The sequence below is a fragment of the Ailuropoda melanoleuca genome, chromosome 13, assembly GCF_002007445.2.
Source record: "Ailuropoda melanoleuca isolate Jingjing chromosome 13, ASM200744v2, whole genome shotgun sequence".
In the NCBI taxonomy this organism is placed as follows: Eukaryota; Metazoa; Chordata; class Mammalia; order Carnivora; family Ursidae; genus Ailuropoda; species Ailuropoda melanoleuca.
This window is the reverse complement of record NC_048230.1, coordinates 40154418-40180130: the sequence shown is the minus strand read 5'-3', so window position 1 is coordinate 40180130 and position 25713 is coordinate 40154418. Positions and strand designations below refer to the sequence as shown.

The window sequence follows — 25713 nt, the reverse complement described above, 5'->3', positions numbered from 1 at the left end:
GGAAGGAGCTCCTTTTACAGAAGCATCTGAAGAGACTCTCGCTCCCAGCCTTGCCTGCCCACAGTGGTCTCACAACTGCGTACCTGCAGCAGCTGCGGCTGTTTACGTCCTGACTAACCTGGGGACTTGGGGGCACTGTCCTTTTGGCCTCCTCCCAACCTTTGTTCCTCTACTCTGCATGTAATAGCCAAGAGAACCCAACACAGGACTCTCCCATGCACCACCCAGAGGAGGGCCCCAGACCCACTTACCCCCTTACAGAACATGCCATCCATCTGTGTTTTTGCTCACTCTATGTATCCAGGTGGAGGGTGTCTTAGACTTGGGAGCCCCTACACAGCAGGGACAGGAAGGCAGTGCAGTTCTCTTTATTCATTTCCTTAAGCCCTAACAATGCAGGCAACAAATGGCTTGATAGAGGGCATGTGATGCCAGCAATGAAGAGGATTCCAGAAGGCACAGAAGATTGTGTGCAGAAGGGGGCAGAGGGAACAACCTGACCTGAAGTAACTGTCCAGGCTTGGCGTAGCACATGAAGCTAGAAGGCATGGGACAATGGTGAGAGAATGTGGCTCATGCCAGGATACTTGGGGCCTTACTAGTCTGGGCATATAGAAGGTGTAGAGACAGGTAGGTTGAGGGCTGAGACTTTCCAGACAAGTTTTCTTTAATGTTAATGGAAAGTGCTGAAAAATCCTCTCCGCCTTGAAGTATGGAGAAGTGTCCAGGTGTATGTACTGGGCCAGGGAAAGCTGGAGCTGGATGCTCCCTGAGGAACACAAATAAAGGTTTAAAGGACAGTAAAACTTCCAAATAGAGTCTGTTATTCATTCAGCACATATTTATTGAGCATCTAGTAGCTGCAGGCAGGGTAGCAGGCACTGAGGACCCTAATGAAGAAGCAGGTCCTTGCCCTTGGAAGCCCATACTTTCATGGGACAGACACACAAGTAACAGGCAGAATCAACCAAATATGGAAAAGGTTATAAAGGAGGTTTGCTGAGGGATCCTTGCAAACCCAAAGCATGGGGCCCAGGCTGGGAGAGGAAGGGAAATGGGGAGGTGCTGGTGGGTAAAGAATGTGGGAAGGATGTTTTAGGCAAAGGGCTAAGTATGAGCTTATGAGAATATGTCTGGGTCCATGAGCTCCAAGTACTTTTGTGGGATGTAAGTGGGGTAGAGAGGAACTGAAAAGGGGAAAGGAGGATAAGGTGAGGTGCAGGAGCCGCCAAATTGCAGGGACATCATCTCTGGGTCCCAGGTACATTTGGAGACACTGGGCAGAAACCTGGAAGTCTCCCTAGGGCCTGATGTTCTCCTGTCCCTTTTGGCACTGGAACACAAGGTCTTTCTTCCTGTCTGGTTAGAAAGCTGTACCTCGTGCTGCACACATCCCAAACCCTGGCACTGAGATGGGACACCCACCCTCCAAACTACTAGGCTGATCCCTCCTGGGCATCACATACTCCATCTGACTCTGGACCCACTAGGAGATTAACTCAGGAGGTAAGAGATGGAAAACGGAAGAGAAGGAAGCAGAATCCAGAGCCAGGAGCAGAGAAGAGTGAAGAGTGATTAGGACTGTCAGATTAAATATAGGACACCCAGTTAAATCGGAATTTCAGATAAACCAAGTATTTCATGGGGCACACTGATAATAAAAATGTATCCACTATTTGAAATTCCAATCTGACTAGCATCCTGTCTTTTTATTTGCTAAATCTGCCAACCCTGAGTAGTGTCCGTCTGCTTGGTATCAGTGCCTCAGTAAAAAACCAGGAAGCAGCATGGGGAAGAACTCTAAGATGTGGTCACCCTGACTTCGGGCACAGTCTGTCCTCTTGGAGAAGGAGTCTTGGCAAGCCTGCTTGCTTGGGGCAGCCATGTCCACAGTGCCACACGCAAATACCAGGGCTCCACCAGGGCTCTGGCTGGCAGGGATGCCACAGAGGACAGACATAGGCAACAAATTATCTCACTTTAAGTCGTAGGCCAGGGACTTGGTACTTTTTGATAAACCAGTCTCTTTGCTTCCAGCCTCTCCTTTGTCCAATTTATACTACACAGCACTTGTTTATTCTTCCTACAGCCCAAGTTTAATTCTCACTTTCTTAAAAGTCTTTAGCTTCCCCCCAGTAGCTCCAGATAAGCACCAACTATTCAGCTTGGCATTCCAGGCCCTAAACATTTGGCCCAATATTTTTTTCCAGCCTTATTTCCCTTGATTCCTCTCCATTCTAGCTACTAAAACTGGAGTCCTTGCAAATAGATCTTTAACTTCCCTGTTTCTGTCCCCTTCCTTACCTGTAGACATCTTTCAAGGCTGAATTCAATGGTAATAAATCTGATGCCAGCACCTCCATGTTACCTTCCTTGACTTCCACCCATCCTCCCCTTTCTGCCCTTGCCCCAGCTAAAAGTTATAATCTCCAGGTTTTGCCAGCATGTTCTGTAGATATTTTTATAGCCTTTATCCTGCAATGCATATTAATAATCTATATATTTTTCTCTACTACTAGATTATCAAATCCTTGACAGCAAGTAAGAACCAAATACAGTTTACTGAATGAATACAAGAAATGAACTCACAGAAAGGGCAAAGCCCACAAAGCAATACCAACAGCTTTATGATGCTGCCAGCAGGCAGAGCACTGAGAGGTGAAAGCCTAATCCCCATTCCCTTGTGAAAAGGACTACACTGCAGGAAACCTGCAGGGCAACTGCAGGGCAGTGTCCTGCAGAAAAGCCCCTCATCAGAGAAGGGGCTGAGTGACCAACTTTATGCAGCCAGAGAGCCCACTTTTGACCAACTACAATCAGAGAAGAGAAATTTCTAACTTTTTGCTAAAATCATGAATGGAACTGTACCATCTGCTACCTAGGAACTGAAATGTTTGTTCAGAATTTCCCTCTCTCCCTCTCTGACCCTGTGCTAAGAGGCAATGCAGTGCCCAGAAGGCAAGGAGAAAAGCACTTAGAAATGACTTCTATTTTCATGGATTGAAATGAAACAAATTTTCAATGGACATGCACAACTGTCACTGTTAAGCTCCAATCCTTCTCTTCATCTTAAGGCTCTGAAAGTTCAAGATCTAAGAAATTAAAGAGTCAGTTGAAATTCACTCTTTAATTCAACCAACTCTCAGGAAACCCTAGAAGTCCTGGGGTCTGAGTAGGGAAGACACACCAACTACTCACTCCCCCTTCCAAGCTCTGGGGTAGGCACAAGGCCACACAACTAAGTTCTTCACACTCCCATCTCCCAGGAATATCTGCCCTCAAGAGTAAAAGCTAGTAACATAGAACAGTTCCAAACTGCAAGGCTTGGTGAACTACTATGGCCAGAATGAGTCCAGAAACCATACAGGCCCTGGGCAAATAAGAGCTCTGTCAGAGAAAGCCACGCCTTCAACCGGAAGAAGGGATGGACACTGAATTGCTCAGAGCTTCACCTTTACTAAGCAGCACCTTCATGTCTGCTGACGGCTGAGCTTACATCAAAGCTACCTTTCACTCCTTTTCAGGACATCACATTAATTATCCTAGCAATGGTTTATTTGTAAATGTAAAAGATTATTATGAAAGTCACACACCCACTTACAAATATTTTGGAAAATGGACAAAAGGGCAAAATCGCCCTTAATCCCATCACTAATGTTAGCCTTTTGGTAAATCTTCTCTTGGTATTTTTACACATATATAATCATAATGTACCTATCATATTGCTAAACCGCTTTACACAACTATTAATGCTTTTCCCTAAAACCTTTAAAATCACATATATGCAACCACATTTAAAAAAAATCAAATGACATTTTCAACATTTATTGGATTTTTATTTTCCAAATCTCTAAGTAACAGCAAAAAGCAGGCTATTGGAAATCTAAATTCAATCACTTGCCCCACTAACAGCGATGGCACATAAGGGATTAACAATAAATTCAGTAAGTTACATCACCCTGAAGGAGGTGTTAAATCAAGTGCTAAACTGCTACCAGTTCAATTTCCAGCTAAACTTTAAATCCTATTCCAAGTTGTCTCACGTAATAGATTTATCAGTTTGGGTGTTTCACTCTCTTCTGGGGAGAAGTGTGAAGAGAATTTAAACAAACTGAATAAACAGAAAAGTATCAGAGGTAACAGAAAAACTATGTAAGTTTAGAAGCAATGGGGAGAAAGGAGCTGGTGTTCTAATCCATATCTCATCCCCCACGGCTTCTTCTAGTCCCCCACGGAATAGTGTGTCACAAGGCCTCACTCTGACTCTACCTGCCCTGCTGCAACTGACCTGCTCCCTCCCCAACAACCAACCACACTCTAGAGCAGGGTTAGCAAACTTTTCCTGTAAAGGACCAGTTAGTGAGTATTTTAGGCTTTGCGGGCCAAGAGGCCAAACTGAGGATAATACGTACTTACAGAACAAGAGGAAACAAACTTACACATTTTATCGATGAAATTCAAAATCTAGTAATTGGCTACAATTTTTGTAGAGGTTCTACTAATAAGATCAGATTTGGGGGGATGGATAACATTTGTAGAGTTAAGGTCCCTTTCATCAAATTGATTACAAATGTTCATCTGTTAATGCAGATTCTATAAGATTTTACAGATTTCATCTTTGAAAATGTCTTTTCACATAGACAGGTACTACCAAATGCTGTTAACATTCTACAAGCGTGATTTTAATTGAGCACATTCTTCTCTTAGAAGACATCTATAGAATTCTATTAGAGTCTTGATAGTTGCCTTTTAATCGCTTCCAATTGAAGGTTTGATGTAAACTCCTTACTGGCCCAGGTAAATGGATTCCAAAATAAAGAAATTTCTTTTGCATTCACACCAAGCAGCAAAACCACTGCTAGAACTATAGTTTGTGTTTAGAAATCATATCCACAGTAACTTTGTATAGGAATGGAAATCTTGCCTTTAACTTTTGACAGTACGCAGGAAGTGTATAAAGTAGCTTGACATGACTTATGATTCAAACATTAGTTGTTGAAATAATTTTACTACAATTTAAGGTTTGCAAAAGAAGCTGTTTGCATTGTAATTTTAGGCTGAAGTCATTAAGAAACCTTATCAAGTCTGCAGCAAAAGCCAATTTCCATAGCTATTCAGCATTCAAGAACAGTGGTTGAGAATGATTCTTCTCATTCAGAAAAATTTCAACATCAGCCCTGAACTCAGAAAATTACAAGAAAACTTTACCACTGCTAAACCATCAAACTACTGTGTAGTAGGGCATGCCAGAATATTCAGCTTCTCTACAAAAATTCATGGAATTGATTATCATGGTGAAGTCCACAAGAGGTAGTAAAGTTCATTGCTGATTCCAGCAGTTCAATTAACATGATGGATTCAATATTTTTCTGCAGAGTACCTGCTGATGAATAATGTGATCAATAACCACAGGCTTTACACACCTTACATTTTCATAAGCTTTGTAAATTTGTACAATTAAATCTTTTTCTGCTCCACACACACATTCTTACCATCATCAGCTGTAACAGATATTAGCAGATCATACTTCAGATTGTACTGAGTTTTTCCTTAACCCTTTTGAAAATATTCTCAGCTGTCATTGTTTCAACTAGACTGTTCATTGATGCTAATTCTTCAGTCACTTCAAATGAGGCACTGACTCCATGAAGAAACCAACTAAACAGTAACAGTGGCATCTGTTGACTCATCAAGAGCCCGAGGAAAACCACATGAAATCACTGGCCTGGTATTTTGACTACTGCTATTCCTCCCAAGGACTTGCACATTTTGAGAAGTTGTTCTTGATGAAAGGCTAACACTTTTAAACAAGTCTGTTTGCTCACGACGCATTTCTTCAGCTGCTGCAATCACACACAATGTAATTCACTATCATCAGTATCAGTAAATGGCTTTCCTTGCTCAGCTAATCAATGAGCCACTCAAGAAACTTACTCCAGTCATAGCCTCATTTTCCTTTTTGTGAAGAAATCCTGCTGTAATGAAACAGGCCCTTTATCTAATTTTTCCGACCATTTCCTTCCTACACACTGGAACTACCGTGACAACTCTTTAGTCTAGTAATGTGGATGGGTCCTTTCACAGCACAGCTCTTTACTAAAGACGGCTCTGCCACCTAATTTGGTAACAAAAGAATTCACACTCCGCCGTACCCTAAAAACATGACACTCCAAGCCCATTCTTCTCTTCCTCGCCTGCTCTAACAGGACTGGCAGGCACTGGTAATAAGGAATAAATGAAACATTGTGGTGCACTGATACACACAGCACTGGAGACACTGGCAAGTTGTAACGGTGTCCTTGCTGTCTGTAGTACACTGAACAGCAATACTAAGTGAGAAGAGTGCCACGTACAGCCTCTCACAACTATGGAATCCTGCAGTTATAGTGCAAAAACAGCTGGACAATAGGTAAACCAATGGGGGGGGTCCATTAAAGCTTTATTTATGGATGCTGAAATGTTAATTTCATATAATTTTCATGTGTCATGAAATATCGATTCTTTTTCAACCATTAAAAATGTAAAAGCCATTCTCAGATCACAGGCCATACAAAGGCAGGTGGCAAGCTGCATTTGGCATTATAAGCTGTAGTTTGCCAACCTCTGCTCTGAAGAGTTGGTATCCCCCAACACACCACAACCCTCCCTTCACATCTCTACATTTTTTTTTTTTAAAGATTTTATTTATTTATTTGACAGAGATAGAGACAGCTAGCGAGAGAGGGAACACAAGCAGGGGGAGTGGGAGAGGAAGAAGCANAGCAGAGGAGCCTGATGTGGGGCTCGATCCCATAACGCCGGGATCATGCCCTGAGCCGAAGGCAGACACTTAACTGCTGTGCCACCCAGGCGCCCCACACATCTCTACGCTTTTGATCATATTGCTCCCGGTGTCTGGATCACCCTTTTGGCTTCTCCACATGAGGGTTCCCTGACACAGCCCACTGGGGTTAATCACCTCCTTCCATGTTTCCACTACAAGGTATGAACACAGCCCAGAGAGCCCCTATAACAGTTGATTTCGACTGCTTTGTATGTAGCCATGTCTATCATTTCTGTACTTCTGCAAGAGCTGGCTCATAGCAGGTATTCAAGATAGGTTTGTACAAGAAAAAGCAAAGGCATAGAGCTTCACAAGTTGTAAAAGCTTGGTCCACAGCAGCTATACACTAACCCAGCAAAACAGAAGCAATTCCAATCTCTGATTTATGTGCTTCTCCCAGCAATTAATAAACCAGTAACTTCTCTAGCCACCTTCCCCACAATGTCTGCACAGCCTTGTTCCTCACCCTGAGCGCTAATTTTGAGATCAGATTCACATGCAGACTAGAAAAGCAACCAGGCTTGCTCTGTAATTCCTGGGAATGTGTGGAGATCGCTAGAGAGATATTAAATTCCTTTTTCTGTTTCCTCCAAAAACTAAGGGGTATTATGATGACTATTTGGAAAAACTGGGTACAAACCAAAGATATATCAAGAAAAATTATGGAAGTATGTCACCAGACTATAACTGGTGGGGGGGGGGGCTAGAAGAGAAAATACATCCAGTATTACTGATTTAAGAGGTTATCTTAACTTTTCTTTATTGAATTGTGATTAGTAACTTTTAGAATTAAAAAAATCTTTCTGTTGGGAAAGAAATCCACAATATTAAGGACAACTTGACAGGGAATCTATCCTGATCCAAAATTAAATGAAAGATGTTGCTAATAAGCCAGAAGAGTTCCTTTAAGTTAAAAGTGAACTGTGGGGGCGCCTGGGTGGCACAGCGGTTAAGCGTCTGCCTTCGGCTCAGGGCGTGATCCCGGCGTTATGGGATCGAGCCCCACATCAGGCTCCTCTGCTATGAGCCTGGCTTCTTCCTCTCCCACTCCCCCTGCTTGTGTTCCCTCTCTCGCTGGCTGTTTCTACCTCTGTCGAATAAATAAAAATAAAATCTTAAAAAAAAAAAAAGTGAACTGTGGTAAATATTTTTGTAAAGTAAATAACTAGTAGACTGTCATCTAGTTTGTGATTTGTAGAACCTGATTTGGACACATATGCAGAAATGATTAGATCTGAGTAAAAAGGCAAATAAGCAACACAGTGACAGCCTCTGGAGAAGCAACAGGAGATGGTGCTGCAACACCAGACTTGTTGAAGACCTGATGAATCCCAATACACACAATGAACAGCAACCTGTGAGCCCAACAAAAAGGGGACAACAGGCAAGAGACTGAGCCAACGGAAGAAACCCCAGATACCCCCTTACCCCCCAACCTGGAGGTCATGAACTTGGAGGACCATGAAGAAGCACCTGCTCCTGGGGAGCTCTGCTGCTCTCCTGGCCAGTCAAATCACTGTTCACAAGGCTCACATGGGAAATGTGATGTGCCCGCATCTCTAATAAGCCACAAATACTCCTCTTTATTACAGCCAGTCTCATAAAAACTATATTTCATCTTTTTCAAGCAATGTACAAGTTTTACCATGGAAACAGAATCTGAAAATGCAAAAAATGGTCTTGTTCTTCAATTTTTTTTTTTTTTTAAGTAACCTCTATAACCAATGTGGGGTTTAAACTCAGGACTCTGAGATCAAGAGTCACATGCTATACCAACTGAGCCAACCAGCACCCCTGCTGTTCAACATTCTTTATTGAAATCTAACCAAAACTTGATAGGATTCTGCAACAAAGAGGGAAGCAAACAAACAAAACAAAACCAAACAACTTCCGGAGTCATTGTCAAACATCACACTGTAATATGCAAAGACTCAAATGATACTTATCTGTAATCTGCTTTGCATATTCATATTAACCTACCCATACATAACTCCTAAAAAAAATTTAGTTGCAGAAATCCCAGATCATGGCTTATCAAAATTCTTCATTTTTCAGTTTAAAAATAAAAGACTTTTTAAGTCCAAGGAAGATATTATACGAGCTGATAAACAGTAGATTAAGAATTCTAAATTACTTATCCAAATACACACACATACACAATCATATATATATATTTATTACAATTTGCTGAAAATCTTTCCCAATTTTTGAAGAGCTTAAGATAAATTATTAGTTCTATATTGTTTATATATATATATTTTAAAGATTTTATTTATTTATTTGACAGAGATAGAGACAGCCAGTGAGAGAGGGAACACAAGCAGGGGGAGTGGGAGAGGAAGAAGGCGGCTCATAGCGGAGGAGCCTGATGTGGGGCTCAATCCCATCACGCCGGGATCACGCCCTGAGCCAAAGGCAGACGCTTAACGACTGCACCACTCAGGCGCCCCTCTATGTTGTTTATAAAGATATACATACACATTCTGTTTTGACACCAAAGGCAACCCAGAAACCATATACCTATGTAACAATAACCACATCAGTGGGAGTTGCCAGCAAATGGCTTTTAAGATTTTATTTACTTGAGAGAAAAAGAAAACGAGGGAGAGGGAGAGAGAGACTCTCAAGAAGACTCTGCGCTGAGCGCAGAGCCCGATGCAGGCAGGGCTTGATCTCATGACCCTGAAATCATGACCTTAGCCCAAACCAAGAGTCAGATGCTCAACCAACTGAGCCACTCGAGTGCCCCCTCTCCTTTGTAAATTTTATTTACAGCAAATGGCTTATAAAAACAAGACTAAGCTAAAATTTGGTTGGTAAATATTTGGACAATTCCAAAAAAGCACTATAAGGCTATAGAGATTTGGTTTCCAAATTTCAAGGGTTTAAACATTCTCTCTGGCAGAAAAGCAAGCTCAGATAGTATTATTCAGGCACATAAAGTAAGCTTCTAATGAATTTCTGAGTGGGTGTGAACATTTAAGGTAGGCCTTGATTCTGTAACTTACTTTTAGCCAGAACCATATAATAAGGCCTTAGACCCAGTGGGAACCTTCTGGATAAAACAGAATTATCCTAATACACAGAAACATACACAGGAACCCGCAGTTATAAGTACTACAGGCACTTATGAAAGCAAACGCTTTCGGGTGGGGGATCCACCCCTAGGTAAATGATTGCAGCCCACTCTTCACTGGGAAAGATCTGACACCTGTGAGCCATCCTGGCCCGGAGAACTAACAAGAGCCATGAATGATACAATGCTGGCAGCTAGTCCTACATGTCCCTGCTTCCTTCTTTCCAGGACTGCACCCTTGACCTAAAGATTCTGGAACTGGTAAACTGAAGACAGAAAATTCATAGAAGGTTCACTCACATCACTGATTGTGGAGAATGTATGTGAGGAGTACTGAAAACCCTGGTTCACTCTTCCTTAAGTTAACACCTTGACTTGATTCAGTTTTCCTGGCCTGAAAAAAACCCAATTTGATTAATGTTCGAGTATATACGTTTGAACACTGTTTTCTGTAAAACAGTCTTTGACCCGGTAAGAGGAGATCTATTTAGTTCATAACTCAAATCCATCATGTAAGATGCCGGTAGCCTGACAGAGGCTCCTGGAAGAATGGCAACTGAAGTAAAATTTGAATGGATATGGAGAAGAGGAATGTGCTCTCTGCAGATGACACTGACCCACATGTGCCCCAGGAACTGATGAATCCGATTTAGGGGAGATGTAGCTAAAGCAGCATCTGGCTGTTGAAGGAGGTAGCAATGCAACTGAAAGCAGTAACTTGGGCCTTGTTCAAATATTGATAAGAACGGTACACTGTACTAAATGCCATGTGCTATTTTAAGCACTTTACATATATTAACTCACTTAGACCTCGTAACAATTCCATGGGGTAGGACCACTGGTATCCTCAGGAAACTGACATAGAAAGAGGAAAGTCACTTGCCTAAGGTCCCACAGCTAGTAAGTGACAGAGCTGGGCTTCTAACCCAATCAGTCTGACCCTGGAGTTAGTACTCTTAAAACACTGCGCTGTTAACTATGCTTTTCTTAATTGAGCTAAAAAGAAAAACAAGAGTAATAGTAGATAAGCATAAGTGACTCTCTAGAAGCTGTTCAAAATATGTCAGGGAGTTTTTAACAGGCCATAATTACAATAATCACAAAATAAGTTACTAAAAATAAAAAACAAATGTTAACTTTAACATGCTCTACTGGAAATTTAATGTTCATTTTATATATTCATTACAAAGTACTCTTAGTTCAATTATAAAATTTAAGTTTGGGGGTTTTTTAAAATAAGAAAATACAAGTACGGGCTTCTAATTTATGTTATACTTGGACAGACTGATTTACACAAGTCCTAATGTGGTGGGCTACCAAATACTTGGCACCTCTAAGCCGTAAAAGTTATATCAAAAAAACATAGTAACGTTCTTACCAGTATTAATAGAAACTTACATATAAAAACTACTATTTGAAATTTTAAGTCATAAAACACCAGGCCAAAAGTTTTCTCAACCTTTTCTTTCCTGAGCATATCTACATCTCCTCAATGGGGGTAGTTTTGGGACAATGACAAAATTTTACAGGAAGGTGGGCACATGGGCCTTTCCCCTCCTCATTAGAAGTCAATTTATTAGGACTTACGGAGGCCACATGGTGTTTCAAATACTATTAGGAAATAAATGAGTCGACTTAGGAACACAAAAAGTAAACTGTGATATAAATAAGGGATGAAACATTTCAATAAGCTCAGATATGACATGATGACACTACCACAGGCCTGAGTATCTTCTTTATCTCCTAAATAAGTTGAGTCCCCAATTGGAAAAAGGTCACCTCACAGAGAACGCTATGAGATTTTTAAGTCGCTAGACTCCTTTCCATCTTCTCTTCCTCATCAGCTCTTGATACTGCTGTCAAATTCTACAAACTGGTAAAGAAAAAAGGGATGAAAGTTGAGGGATTGTATAGAGAAATTATAAAAAATCTGTGATTATTCGAAATATTATAGCCATTGATATAATTTAAAATGCCTAAAACAAGTGTCCTGTCCTTAAAGAAATGTCAATGTGAACATTAAAATAACCATAAAATACCTGAGAATGGAATTCATTACATTTTAGCAAGAACAGCAACTTTCTATCTCCCGCCCGCCCTAGGAAGCTCAATTCATTTTTACAAAGGCACTGGGGAAAATATGCTTGTTCCTTATAATGGCTGTCAATTCAGAGACAATTTGAAGTACAACTACCAACAACTAGGAGTCTCAAACTTGCTGAGTATTCACTTCTTATCTCAAAAGCATCTCCACAGACCTAGAACATGGGGGCATTCACCTAGAATAGATACACAGGGACTAAGCCATTGAGAAGGCTGGAAAAGGGGCACCAAGGAGCTTTTCACAAACTGTAGGCTTTCCCATACCAAACGATGCTGCCAAGCCCTGATAGGCCGTATGAGCCTGACAGACTCTTAAACACCGATTTTTTTTAAATGCTTTTTAAAAAAATAATTGAGATGTAATTTATACAACAAAAAAATTTCACCATTTTAAAGTGTACATCTCTCAGTGGTTCTTAATATATTCGCCACATTGTAGAATTGCTGCCACTATCTAATTCCAGAACATTTCCATCACCCCAAAAATAAACCCCATACCTATCGTCATATGCACTGATTTTACCCATACTTTCTCCGCAGATATCTCTGTGGCCCATGCAGGTATTTTAAGATGGCTGGCTGGTGTGAATCTACACAGTATCTATATGGTAAGAAAACAAGAAAGCTACATTGTCCAGAAGGATACTGAACCCAAATTCTTGGCATTTTTAGCAATTACACTAACATAATTTTTATATATTGGCTAAGAATGGCAGAGAAACTTACATTCAACATCCATCTTCACTTAACACATTAGTGTGCCCCAAATTCATCCAAGATGTTAAAAGAAGGGAAGACAATCTACTAGGATTAGCCATAACTGTCCATAGTTGCAATTTCAAAATATAGAAGATGCAAATGTGGGAAAACCTCCTTTAGTATCAAGCATAGCTGGATTAAAAAAAAACAACAACAACAAAACGAAAAACTTAATCATTAAGTAAATACTGCCCCGTACGGGAAAATAATCCCTACACCAGTCCAGTATTTAAAGTAACGTAGCTTTAAATGCAACCTTACTTTTACCATTCTTATGACCTAGAGCCTCTCCTAATGAGAAAAACAACCTTTAGGCAAAGGTCTGTTAGGAAAGCCTGCAGATGTGTGGTGCTCGGCTGCTGCCGGGCTCTCATTACCTAAGTGAGCTCATGGCTTCTAAGACACACAGGAAGGAGACCTCACCTTCAGGCATCAGGGTGTTGAAAGCGGGAGGAAGTAGGTCCACGAGGGTGTCTTGCTTTTGTGCACTTATCTGGGGTGCTATTTCCAGAGAAGGAGCTCCTTTATAGAGTGTGCCCAAGATGGATTTCTCTAAGTTGCTCTCAGAGTTGTCCAGCTGCCCTCACCAATAAGTCAGTCTTTGTAGGTTGATAGAAACCACCAGTCAAAGCAGATGCAAATGGATTGTGGGGAAGCCTTCTTTAGTATCTAACATAGCTGGATTAAAACAAAAAAACTTAACCATTAAGCAAATCTTCATTTTAATCATTACTTTCAAAGCAAATATCAACTAGGTGCTACACTTGACTCTACCCTTAGCATGGGCACTTCATTATTAATGGGGATTTTGTGGGCTTGAGTGAAGACCAAAACGAGCTCTTAATTTTTGTCCTGTAAGAAATTAATTCTACTTGATAAACAAGTAAACAAGATCCAGAAATATTTATTGGTAATTTAACTCATGCTTTCTGAGGTTGCCTAGCAACGCTTCCAGTGACTTCTGTTGTGCAACAAGTTGTACTCCAGTAATGTATTTACAATTTTATTGCAATTTGCAATAATGATTTAAATACATTTTCATTTCCTGGATTTCCCAAAACACAATCAAATGAAATCAAATAAAGTTCATGGCATTTATACAATGCATAAATTAACAAATTTGCCTCAAAACAGTTATCTATGGAAGTAGTACTACATTATCCCTGTTTAAAGACGCCCAGGAAACAGTCCTAAAAAAAAAAAAAATGACCCTTGGATAGATGAGGCTATAAAGCATTTATCCTCTACCTATAAGAAATCACCCAGTGGCCAGAAAAACTCCAAAAAACCTTCACTAAACTAGAATTTCATTTTCCTTTATCCCAAGGGCATTAAGAAGTCTGAGAATCAACTGCAAGTAAAGGAATCCAAAAATGATCTAATGTCTTTAAGGCTTACATCTTCTTATAGGGTCAAAATAATGAGGCAGAAACCTGGATATTTTGGAAGGCAGGTTTTTTTCTGGTTACCTTTCAACTATATACTTTTAATAAATGTAATTGTTATACAGTAAAAAATCCAAAGTTAGCTAAATTCGTAGATACATTTTGAAACGTAATTGCTCCAAAATTTCCCATTCTTAAATCTGTTTTTATAAAACTCTTCTAATATACAAGATGGACGTGTTCTGCAAACAGGTGGATTAAATTCAGTCTTTGTCAAATAAAAGGACAAATTATCTAGCAAGATGTCAGGTGATTCTTGTATTGGAAGAGGACTAATACATGCACATTATCATTTTACTGCATGCTAATCAAATACTTGGAGCTGAGTAAGAGGAAATTCTAATATAGCCATTTTCTAAAGGGTTGGATTCCTCAGGTCTAGCACAAGTGCTTACTGTACCAATTTGCTAAAAGGATTATTTCAAAGTTTTTCCTAAAGCAAGATTATTCATGAGTTTAGGGGAAAAAAACCAACAAAATTATCATTCAAACTATGTTATGAATAATTCTCTTGGTTTAGGAAAAAGAGCTCAAATTCTAGGACTTTATTTGTGGGGCAAGAAGGCAAGCCTATGGAAAGGCACTATTTGTTTTTGGTGGACTCAACCACGTTTGCCAAGACTGTCTGCTATTATGATGAGTGGCACTCGGTTTTAAAACTTTTTTTTAAAGTTTATTTATTAAGTAATCTCTACACCCAACGTGGGGCTCGAAATTATAACCTCAAGATCAAGAGTCACATGCTCTGATTGAGCCAGCCAGGTGCCCCAAGTGGCACTCAATTTTAACAGATTTCTTCTGGATTATTGCAACGATTACTGCATATCACATAATCTCAAATAAGAATAGGCATAAAAAACACATGGTTAGTGTAATTTATGTACAAGTTTTAAAAAGCAAAAAATAAAATAAGCGGTAAAAAAAAATACAGATATACAAAAAACAAAAACAAACGGTTTATATCTGTATTCCACAAAGGGATCTATGGACTATATAAGACCATATTCAGACTGGTACAAATTCTGGAAATTCATGCTGCAAGTGAGAATTTAAAATATGCTGGCCAGCTCAAAATTTTAAAGTAAATATTGAAATAAAAATAAAAATATTCCTGTGGTCTAACCTCCAAGGGTAACAAATGGGTTTACCTCATAAAAAAAAAAAAAGTGCCAATAAGTGTACAGGTGCATCATCTGTATCCTCAAACTCCCTGCGCTCCTAAGACCTGGGATGAAAAGGGAATGAAGTTTTCCAAATCGTCACAGCTTCTGAAAGCCCATAAATCTACCAAGGAAGACAACGCATGTCTACCTCTGATTTTTGGAGGTAAAAACATAAACAATTACGCAAATGAACAGTTAACAGGAAATAAAAAGATGCAACACCTACAACCTCCAATCTCCCAATCAAGCTTGGGCGTTCATTTCATTTACTTCTGTTGATTACTAAGCCACCTCAAGAGCTAAGACTGATTACTCTGCACTTACCTCACAAGCAATGGAAAGACAGATTTTAAATAAGCATCAACAGGACAAAACCTCAGACATAAACATTTACACAGATGTTGACTTGTTTCATGTCAATTCAAAATGGTAAGAAAACCCTTCTAATACAGATTACACAATACACTCAATGACAACACAACATACGGAGGTTGCCGAAACATTACCCAAAGTACTATATGTATTTTACTGAAAAATATGATCCGAGCAGCCACAGTATAAAGAAGTTCCAATTATGGGAAGTTTGTAGATTTACAAACCAAAACCATACTGCTGCTTGACCACACCATTCAACTGATCAGTATTCTAAGATAAGATCATTTCACCAAAACCGATGGAAGAATGGCAGAAAGAACCCTAGTGAGAAAGGACCCGCAAAGCAATGGCCACAATAGAAAAGTAATAGTTAACACGAGTCGGACTGCAGCCAAGAAAAAGCTTCAACTTATTTCAACCAATAGCAGGGAATCTCACAAAGAAACCAATACGCTTCCTAAAATCCATGTCCCCCAATCCCAGAAGTTTCCCAATGGGGCTTACTTCGGTGAGCGACAAACAGGAGCTCCTCCTACCTAGTTTTGCTTCCTTCTACTCCAATAGAGGCTTCCTAGTCTGGGCTCACCAGGCGGCATTACTGGCTGGCTCTTAAGGGTTGCAAGCCTCAGGTCCATCTGGGGGTCCTTCTAAATACGCACAGCACTGGGAGCCCCGAGCGGATGGGAGGCGCTCTAAGAGCACTGGCGGGGGGGGGGGGGGGGTGTTAAAATGGAAACCAACATTTTGCTGAACAGGAGGGCCCGCCTCTGCAGGCTTTCTTTCTCCGAAGAACCTAGCAGTAGGTGGTCCCCCAACATGCTGGAAAGGACACATGGAGAAGGCAGGGACCTACACTCAGACACACTCAGATTCCCAGGGAGGGGGTTTTCCATCTACTGGACTCCTGCGGTGTGAGCGTCGGGGCTCCCTCTGCTAGCGTACTTCGCTTGGGCCTGAAGACACGCTCGGGCCCCATCGCCCTCGAGGTCCCCGACTTAGGCCGAGTCAGCTGTCCCAGCGAGTTCCACGCAAGAGGGGCCTCCACAGACAGCATACGGGCTTCAGAGACACAAAAGGCCTCCAGGGCACGGAACGCGGGGCGCCTGACAGAACCTCGTGCCAACCGTCATTCGCAGCGGCTCTGGGGCTGGCCCGCGAGGCACTCTCCTGGTTCTGTGCTGGGCTTCTTATCGCCCCGCAAGGGCCTGATACTGTGGTTTTACGGTCTGAGAACAGTTAGGCCTTAGAGGCCTGGCCTGAGATGTGCGCTCTCCGCACCCCGCACTCCCGCCTTCCCCACTCAGCGGCGGGGCCCGGCTTTCCCGCCCCACGGCCCGACCAGGGGTTGGTGGCAGTTGGAGGCAGTTGGGACCGGCCCCAGCAGGTTGGAACCGGTCTGGGCCGGGCCGGAGGAGGAAGGGGGGAGGGAGAGGCCGCCTCGCGCTCTCCCTGCGCGCGTGACTCACGCTGGCCGCTGACGTCAGGCGTGCGCGCGCGGCGGGGGGGGGCTCTACGTACGTGTAGTGCTGCGGTTTCTCGGGCTGTGCCTGCAGCACCTGAGCGGTAGCGGCCGGGGGCGCCGAGGAAGCTGCGGAGCCGCCGGGCCCGGGGCCCTTCGACATGGTCCTGTCTTCCTGCCTCTTCGCCGCTCCCCTTTTATTATTCAGTCTGCGCGGTCCGCGCCGAGGACCCAGTGCGCCTGCGCCGCGCCACGAGAACGTGAAGACCCCCCGCATGGCAGCAAGGGTTGCTGGGAGTTGTGGTCCTCGGTTCGTCTGGAATTTTACCGTCGGCAGAGGGTTGCTGCCAAAGGAATGGACCACAATACCCAGGAATCCTTGCAGACGGTGTCCCGGATGCTGAGGGCCCGCCACGGCTTGTGGGGATTGCAGTCCCGCCGTGTTTCTCTTTCTTACCAGTGCATTTCCAGTTTCGTAGGGGAGCGTTCTTTGAAACTGGAGCTTCTGGAGTAGAAAGGGCCCAGAGCTAGAGAGGCCCTAACGACTTCTGTGAAACAGCCCAAGTGTAATTTCACCACCAACAGTGTAATATTTATCTCGCCACCAGACAGTAGAGGTTCGGTTCAGTGCTGATGCTGGGCCCAGCAGTGCTTCAAAGTCTGTGTTGTCCGTTCATGGCTCTAGGCCTTTGTGCTGCAGGCACCTGCAGTCCGCCAACATTCTCTTCATTTCTGCGGGCAGGCTAACTGGGGAGGCATGAAGGAAAGTCTGACTGCTAGAAGTCAGCTTGAGAGATCTTTGCTAACGTAGAGCTACGCGACCCAATACTCTGTTCCCGCGTCTTTGCTGAGGCGCTCTGTAAACCTTTACCAACCCTGAAACCTGGAACTCCACGACTTGGGTCCCTTCCCAACTCGACACCTGGCCTGACCAACTTGTTTCCAGTGCATTAGGGGCCAAGGACGAATTTAATCTCCGTCTAGAATAGTCTCAGGTACGCTGGCAAGTTGCAGGGGTGCTGAGAAGTGTCGCGTAGTGTCCAGAAGCAGAGCCTGGGTTTGAATAGGGGGTGCAATTTATAATCCACTGCAGTTTCCTGCGCTGGACGTCAGCTTTTCTGTTTTCTGACCCCGCTTCCCACAAATCGGGCGACGTTCTTCACGCTGTGGCTTTTGTCAAGCCAATTCCCCCTTTACAAAGTTCTTCATAGATATAACACTTGTCATTTAACTTTGTTTTTTATAATGAATCTATTTAAATCCATTGTTTTTAAGACTGATTTATATTTGATTAGATAAGTTAACTAATGATTGTCACATTAAAGAGAAACGTTCCCAATAACCTTAAGGGTGAGGGAGGGTGGGGTGAATGGAAAATTGTTAATGTTTAAGAATGACACTTACTTTATTTAGTTCTGAGTAACTTCAGATCAGAAGCCAAATTGTCAGCCTACAAAGTTGAGAAACTGGTATTTCCTAAACAGGCCAAATCAATTGTTTAGCCACTAGGGGCGTGTGAAGATGAAAAATTCCAAAAGGACAAATAAAAGTTGTAGTTTATTGCTTTAACCCTGTTATTAAATCCACGTAATTGGTTTATATGTTATTCCCAAAATACCTGAGTGTGATTTGAATGAAGAAATATAGTCCATAGCACTAGGCTTTAAATAAGCCTATACCGTAAGCTTCAGAATGAGTGTGTACTGGTAAAATTGGGAGATGATATCATCCAAACTGTTTAATTTACAAAAGAGGAAACCGAAACTCAGAGCTAACTTGCACAGAGTTACTCAGCAAGCCCATGGCAGAAAAGGAACTAGGACAGTAGACTATATCACATTCTACATTGTTTTGATTGTATAAACATTTTTAGTTCTTTCCCATTTCCTGTGTTGCTTTTCTTCTCCTTTCCCAATTTAGGAAAAAGAAAAACCTGCATGACTGCCGAGTAAGAAGGACAAACTATTCCCACTAATCGTCCTTTAAGTGGATAAATGTAAATCTATACCTAGTTTCTGCGGGAGCAAAGAGTTCTCCTCTAGTAATTAGCCAAACTGCAAACAAAACAAAACAAAGCAAAAAAACAAAAAACGAAACTGGAGTGTCTGTCCTCTGGAGGCTTGGGACAGACAGGATTCTGGATCTTTTAGAAAATCCTTGGAATACGAAGGAGTTGTTAACTTAGGAACCCATTCCTTCTCCAGGCTATTTGGGCAGTCAAAAAAATATATTAACAGGGTATTTTTCTGGCTACATCCCAGAACATTTGAGAGCCTTTTGTGTGGGATCTAACCAGTGCCCTGATTCTTAGCTTTACTCAGGTTCTGAGGACAGGGCAAGTACCTCCATCTTGGTTTCTCAGCATCGCATGAACGAAACAGAAAACTTAATTTCTCCCCTACTGAAAACTTTGGGCAGAAGGCAGAAATCAAAGTTGACCAAATAATCACGTAAAAGTTTAAGTATGTGATAATTAAATACAAATTGTGCCTGTTAAGATTGAGAGGGCTGGAATGAGAGGAATTTGATAACAAAGATTAAGTCAAAGACATTTTTACCATAGCAGCTTTTTCATATTATGCAGTTTTCCCCTCCCCACATCGAAGGTCTGCTCTCAGTCTGATACTGAGAGCAGACCTTCGATGACACAAGTAAATTTTTGAGGTATTTGTATTTATGTATAAAAATTATTTGAGTTGAAATCTACGTGTACATGGTTTTGCTACTTTTTTGTTTTGATCATTTAAAATATTCAGTGGGGAAAAATCAGTAAACCCAGAGTAGGAGCTATGGAATAAAATGCACAAAGCTCTATTTCAATTTTCTGAGTTTTGTTTGTCTGGTCTTAAACTTTACCCTGCTTTCGTATTTTATATACCTGTATCATTAGGAGAACTAACATTACAATCCATCAAAGACATTTACTTAGGCAAAGGTAGGGATTACCAATTTTATAGATTTGTCGTGTTTCTTAGAAGTAATACCTATGAGAATATACCATTAAATACAAGTGCATATATTTAATTTAGTTTTCTTTCATTTATTCTTCATGGACATGCAAATGCTGTCCTAGGACTATTTTCATTTTGGCTGTAGTCATTTCATTCAGTTGAATTACATAATTCAAAAATATGTTGCTTAGTAGGTTACTTCTTTAAGCTATTGAAATCACGAAGTATTTTGTGATAGCCTAAGAACATACAAAACAGCACTTATAAAAATCATATATTGACATATTTTTTTGTGCCTACTATTTACCCCTACCTACATCACCAAACAAAAGAATTGTTTTTTGGTTAAAATGTACATGCGTGGTATATAAAATACTTGGTGGTATAATACGATTTGCTGAATTCTAATTCTGTTTTGCACTATGTACATCACCATGAAAATGTGAAAGTAAATAGTCACAGGGAACACATTTTATTTTACATTGGGAAATATTTACAAGAATTTCTTTGAAGTAACCTCTCCTCCTGCATTTTATTAGCGAGATGCGAGTTTGGTTAGTTTCCTACCCATCCGGACCCTGAAGTCCTGATAGAGACCAATGCAATTCATTTGCATTGACTTTCTATTGTAGAGCTTTGGAACCAAGGGAAGGATCCAAACATAGCTTCATTTTATCCAATCAGAAGAGCCGCTTCGTGCTAACCTCTGATTCGTCCATTCCTCTTTGCATTCATCCAATCATCAGGCCACTTTAACAGCCAATCAGCGGCCTAGATGCCCACCAATCCGGGAGCAGGGCCGAAGCACTGCTTTTGTGTCGGGGATGTCAGCGCGTCGGCGAAAGCTCCCGCCAATAGAAAAAGTCGTTGGTGTATGCAAATGAGGCCCCTATGACGCAGAGACGCAGCGTGAAGCGTGGGTATAAAACCGGAGGCAAAGGGGGGGTTTGGAGCACAGAGCGGTTTGGTCGTTCGTTGGAGGGTCTTCTGTTCTTTGCTCGGCGGCTGCGGCTCTTCATTGGGCAGCAGGAGCGGCGCGGCGGTCGAAGAAGCGGCCTAAGACTTCGGCATTGGGTAAGCGTTGGCGGGTTTACTCGTGGTTCGAGGTCCCGTCGGCCGTTGATGCCGCGGGCCGCAACCGTTGGGAGCGAAGTGCTGGCTGGTGCGGGCTGCTCGGGCCGCTGGCGTCGGGTGTGGGCCCGGGAGTTTTTCCCTTGGGGCTTCGTTCCGGAACCGCGTCTCCGCCTCCTTCCCAGTGGTGATTCAGAGGTCCCGACGCCAGGTTCCGGGCAAGCGGGGCCTCCGCCCGTCGAGGAGGGGAAGTGACTCCTCCCCGCGCCCCCCCTCCCGGGGGAGGCTGCTGCAGCTCCTCGCAGCCTGAGTCATTAGGGGAGGGGGAGGAGGCGGCGGCCCCGGGCCATCTGCCGCCGCGGAGAGGCGGGAGGGCAGGGGCGCCGAGCGCGTCCCCCTCTCCACCCCCGGGGGGCGAGCGCCGCGGCCCCGGAGTCACGGCTGTCTTCCTTAGGTAAAAGAAAATGGCCCGAACCAAGCAGACTGCCCGTAAATCCACGGGTGGGAAAGCGCCCCGCAAACAGCTGGCCACTAAAGCCGCCCGGAAAAGCGCCCCTTCTACCGGTGGGGTGAAAAAACCTCATCGCTACAGGTAGGCGAGGCGGCAGGAAAACAATGACGGGGCGGCGCTTGGCCCGTGCGGGAGCGCATCCTGGGGCTGGCCCCGGTCGCTGTCCGTCCCCGGGGGTCCGCTTACACTCTCCTGCTCGCTGCAGGCCCGGGACCGTAGCGCTTCGGGAGATCCGTCGTTACCAGAAATCCACCGAGCTTCTGATCCGGAAGCTGCCTTTCCAGAGGTTGGTGAGGGAAATCGCCCAGGATTTCAAAACCGATCTGAGGTTTCAGAGCGCCGCCATTGGCGCGCTTCAGGTAAGGCGAGCACGGCGGTAGTAGGGTCCGGAGGGCTCGTGCGTGGCTTCTGCTCCACGAAGAGAGTTTAATAGTGTGGCTCTTGTCCTCAACAGGAGGCCAGTGAAGCGTACCTGGTGGGTTTATTTGAAGATACTAATCTGTGTGCCATCCACGCTAAGAGAGTCACCATCATGCCCAAAGACATCCAGTTGGCTCGCCGGATACGGGGAGAGAGAGCTTAAGTGAAGGCAGTTTTTATGGTGTTTTGTAGTAAATTCTGTAAAATACTTTGGTTTAATTTGTGACTTTTTTTGTAAGAAATTGTTTATAATATGTTGCATTTGTACTTAAGTCATTCCATCTTTCACTCAGGATGAATGCGAAAAGTGACTGTTCACAGACCTCAGTGATGTGAGCACTGTTGCTCAGGAGTGACAAGTTGCTAATATGCAGAAGGGATGGGTGATATTTCTTGCTTCTCATGATGCATGTTTCTGTATGTTAATGACTTGTTGGGTAGCTATTAAGGTACTAGAATTGATAAATGTGTACAGGGTCCTTTTGCAATAAAACTGGTTATGACTTGATCCAAGTGTTTAACAATTGGGGCTGTTAAGTCTGACCATACATCACTGTGATAGAATGTGGGCTTTTTCAAGGGTGAAGATACAAGTCTTAACCACAGTGTAACTTACAGTTTCCTTAAGAAAAAAAAAAAAGTAAACCTGGCAGCTATAGAATACACTATGTGCATTTATAATAGCTATTTTATATATTGTAGTGTCAACATTTTTAAATTAAATGTTTTACATTCACATGTGGTGGGGAGTCTTGTCATTAAGGTGTGTGTAATTTAAAGTCCAGTTGGTTTTCTCCTAACTAGACTGCACTTGTTTTCATAATAGTAAAATGCTTTGCAAATTATACCTTGCATAAGTCCTCATTCTACCACATGTTAACTAACCCTCTAGCTGATTAATGCAACACTAATGGGGGGATTTTATTTATAAGGGCTCTAGACTATAATACAAGTTAATCACACCAGCATCATCTGTTATAATATTCTAAACTAGTTAGTGCAGCTTTTCTTTGTGTTGTGGTTGGTCTCATAACTAGGTTGAGTTTTTCTCTACCAAGAGGAAACAATACCGAAGTTCTTTTCCTTGTGGAGTTTGTATTATAATAACACTTAGAGTAAACTTGCTGTGGGGGAGGGGCACACAACTCCAGCTTCTTGAACCTCTGCCAGTTAAGATGGTATCCAGTTAGGTTACATCTGCTACACGGTCCTGGGGAAATCACTTTATAGAGATGGCCTTCCAAGTGGTTTTTAAAATTATCCTTCTTTTGAAGTCTTTAGGTCAATTATGTATGTTGACTAAATTTACAAATAAACTTTGTTTATTCAACTAAGTGTCAAAAACCTACATTGAATATACAGAGCTTAAATACAACCATTATCTAGATTCTTTGTATCCTGAAGTTTGAGCTTAGTTTATACCTGGTTTTGCTTGGTAGACGAAGCATTTATACACAAAAATAATTATGAATTTCTTTATACAAGTTATTTTAACACAAGTCCACAAGTACAGAACTCTGTTGGTCTAAGCTGCTTTTTCAATATAAAGCTAGTTTTCTTGACCAGTGATGGTCTACTGTATGCATAGTATCTAGATGTCAGCAAGACATGGGCACAAGAGCCACTGGTCATCAAAGACAAGTATTCTGTGTAGTTGAAGCTGGTAGCGATAGATAGTTGTGCCCTAATAAAGTAGCTCCTTTTTAAAAAAAAAAAAAGTTTGGTTTCAAATTTCAAGGGACTTAGGGAGAGAGGCAAACTAGGATAGACTTGATTCTTGGCAAGTTAATGAGCTTTCGGGAGGCATCAGGTGGAGTCCAGTGTGTAACGAACTGGTTTTCTAGAAGGTTTATCATAACTAGCTCTGGAACAGTGACTTCCCAGTTCTGATGATCTCAACATTATGCTTTTGAAGGACATTGAGATCCTGGATGGTAGAAGGTACTGTGAAGTACCTGGCAGTGTCTGAGGACAAGTAGACAAGACTCCACTGTGGTGATGTCGGTTTGTTGAGTTTACTATTTGTGATAACCCAAGTGGGGTGAAACTTGAACCTTCTCCTCCAGCACATCTTCCCTACATCCTGACGTAGAGGTTTGCGGATTTTATTGGGCAGCTGGGAATCTGCTGCTTTAAATAGTGCAGCTTGTGCTTCCAGACTTTGCTTGAGCATACTTAACCCAGAAGGCAAAAATATCTTTTGGTTCTAGGAAGCTGCCCACACAGGATAACCCTGGGTTTAGGTGATGGAACAGAATCTGTAAGGAGAAAAGCAAAAGCTGGAGCTGATGAAGGTATCCTGTGCCCTTGATGGATGAGACAAAAATAAAGTTTTTGAAGTTGAGACTATTTTATCTTGTTTAATGGTCTTCATTTGAATTGATAACATCTATTTCACATTTGGGAAGTGCCTGGAAGGTTGCCTTATGGCTCCCACTGGGGGTGGGGGGGAGTGCATTCAGTAATGACAGGCCCCCATTCTGAAAGGTGATATGTGTCACAATTTGCTTAGGATAGTGCCAGGTGATGCCTGTTGGACCTGTGTATTAATAGTGCATTTCTTGACTGTCAGTGGACTTGGTTTCGGCCAGACCAGTTTAGTTGAGAGCTGGAAGTGCCAGCATCCTGACTGTCTGGTTACCAGGAGATTCTGAACCAAACCATCGGTTGCCCTTGTCCAGAAGCCCTTAGCCTGTGCCCTTCAGAAGGTAGCCGAAGAGCGAAGGTGTTTCTGAAATTGCTGGTCACGAGCCAGGTCCATCCTTGTGAGGGTGACCGCCATTGCTCTCCCTCCACACTTGTTTGTCCTGTGTCCCCTTTCACTCCCCCTCTCCCCTGCTAGGCAGTTACACTTAATGTAGGCCTATGGGCCCACGTTATCGGGTCGGTAAAATATCCCTGTTTCATCCCTAACTGGTCAGTTGGTAGACTACTAGATGATTCAGACGACATATGGAAGTTACATCCTATTTACAAAATTTAAGGTGGTATAAAAGAAAACTGGGGAGGCAAGCACTTCAAACCCGGCTTACCAGAGAGCTGCCTGTACACAAAAACTGAGTTGGTCTGCATCACACCGCCAGAAAGAAGGACAGTAGTTCTGGGAGACGCCAGCAAGGGCCACCCCATGCCCCTTGCCAGGCCTCCCCAGACCCCTTGGGGCCTCTGCTGCCTGACCGATGTCTCCGAGTGTAAGGAGACAAGCTCTGAGCCCACTGGCTGGACTGGAAATTTACTCTTTCCCACTCACTTCCTCAGTCATTCTTCAGCGGTCTCCCAACAGTGGTCTTCCCTGAGTGGGGCTCCCCCTAACTGGCTCCTTGCAAGCACTGCCTCTTGCCTGGTGGGCACTGGGGCTCGGGTCTGTGCAGCAGTTGGAAAGCAGGCCCCTCTGGATCACTTTCAGGTAGGGTAGTAGTGGGTAGACATAGTCCTGCTGGCTGTCTGCTGTTGGGTTGGCGGGAAACTCCGGCTTGCCCTTCAGTTACTGCAGGATGGGGCCAGCCTGTGTTTGGGAGCAACTGCTGAGGGCCGGAGATGAAGGCCTCAGGCCCATG

At 42.8% G+C, this 25713-nt stretch overlaps 2 protein-coding genes across 12 annotated transcripts in view; one reads left to right on the top strand and one right to left on the bottom strand.

Annotated features, from left to right (window-relative positions):
• UNK (unk zinc finger) overlaps positions 1 to 17432 on the bottom strand; it is a 32378-nt gene extending 14946 nt beyond the window's left edge. For 2 of the 11 annotated variants that reach the window (XM_034640011.1, XM_019800341.2), the window contains exons 1-4: positions 17263 to 17402; positions 13185 to 13439; positions 12729 to 12893; positions 12501 to 12603 (exon numbers count right to left, since the gene is read on the bottom strand). In XM_034640011.1, coding sequence (XP_034495902.1) covers positions 12501 to 12559 — 59 coding nt within the window. In that variant the 5' untranslated portion in view covers positions 12560 to 12603; positions 12729 to 12893; positions 13185 to 13439; positions 17263 to 17402. Of the gene's footprint in view, positions 1 to 251; positions 6706 to 10199; positions 11773 to 12500; positions 12604 to 12728; positions 12894 to 13184; positions 13440 to 16248; positions 16572 to 16597; positions 16617 to 17262 lie in introns of those variants that run through there. The other 9 variants (XM_034640017.1, XM_034640014.1, XM_034640013.1 and 6 more) reach the window with 9 other exon arrangements.
• A 3641-nt stretch (positions 17433 to 21073) lies between these two features.
• On the top strand, positions 21074 to 24500 carry LOC100470602 (histone H3.3A). Its single transcript, XM_002919851.4, has 4 exons — positions 21074 to 21228; positions 21680 to 21817; positions 21942 to 22095; positions 22191 to 24500. The coding sequence occupies exons 2-4, from the start codon at positions 21690 to 21692 to the stop codon at positions 22317 to 22319; spliced, it is 411 nt and encodes a 136-aa protein (XP_002919897.1). The 5' UTR covers positions 21074 to 21228; positions 21680 to 21689; the 3' UTR covers positions 22320 to 24500.
• Positions 24501 to 25713: the final 1213 nt, after the last annotated feature.

What these genes read in the sequence shown, in the direction of transcription:
- LOC100470602 (XM_002919851.4), top strand. Translation starts at nt 21,690, where the DNA reads ATGGCCCGAACCAAGCAGACTGCCCGTAAATCCACGGGTGGGAAAGCG. An exon ending in AAAAAACCTCATCGCTACAG is followed by an intron (nt 21,818 to 21,941) that starts GTAGGCGAGGCG and finishes TGCTCGCTGCAG; the next exon opens with GCCCGGGACCGTAGCGCTTC. An exon ending in CCGCCATTGGCGCGCTTCAG is followed by an intron (nt 22,096 to 22,190) that starts GTAAGGCGAGCA and finishes TGTCCTCAACAG; the next exon opens with GAGGCCAGTGAAGCGTACCT.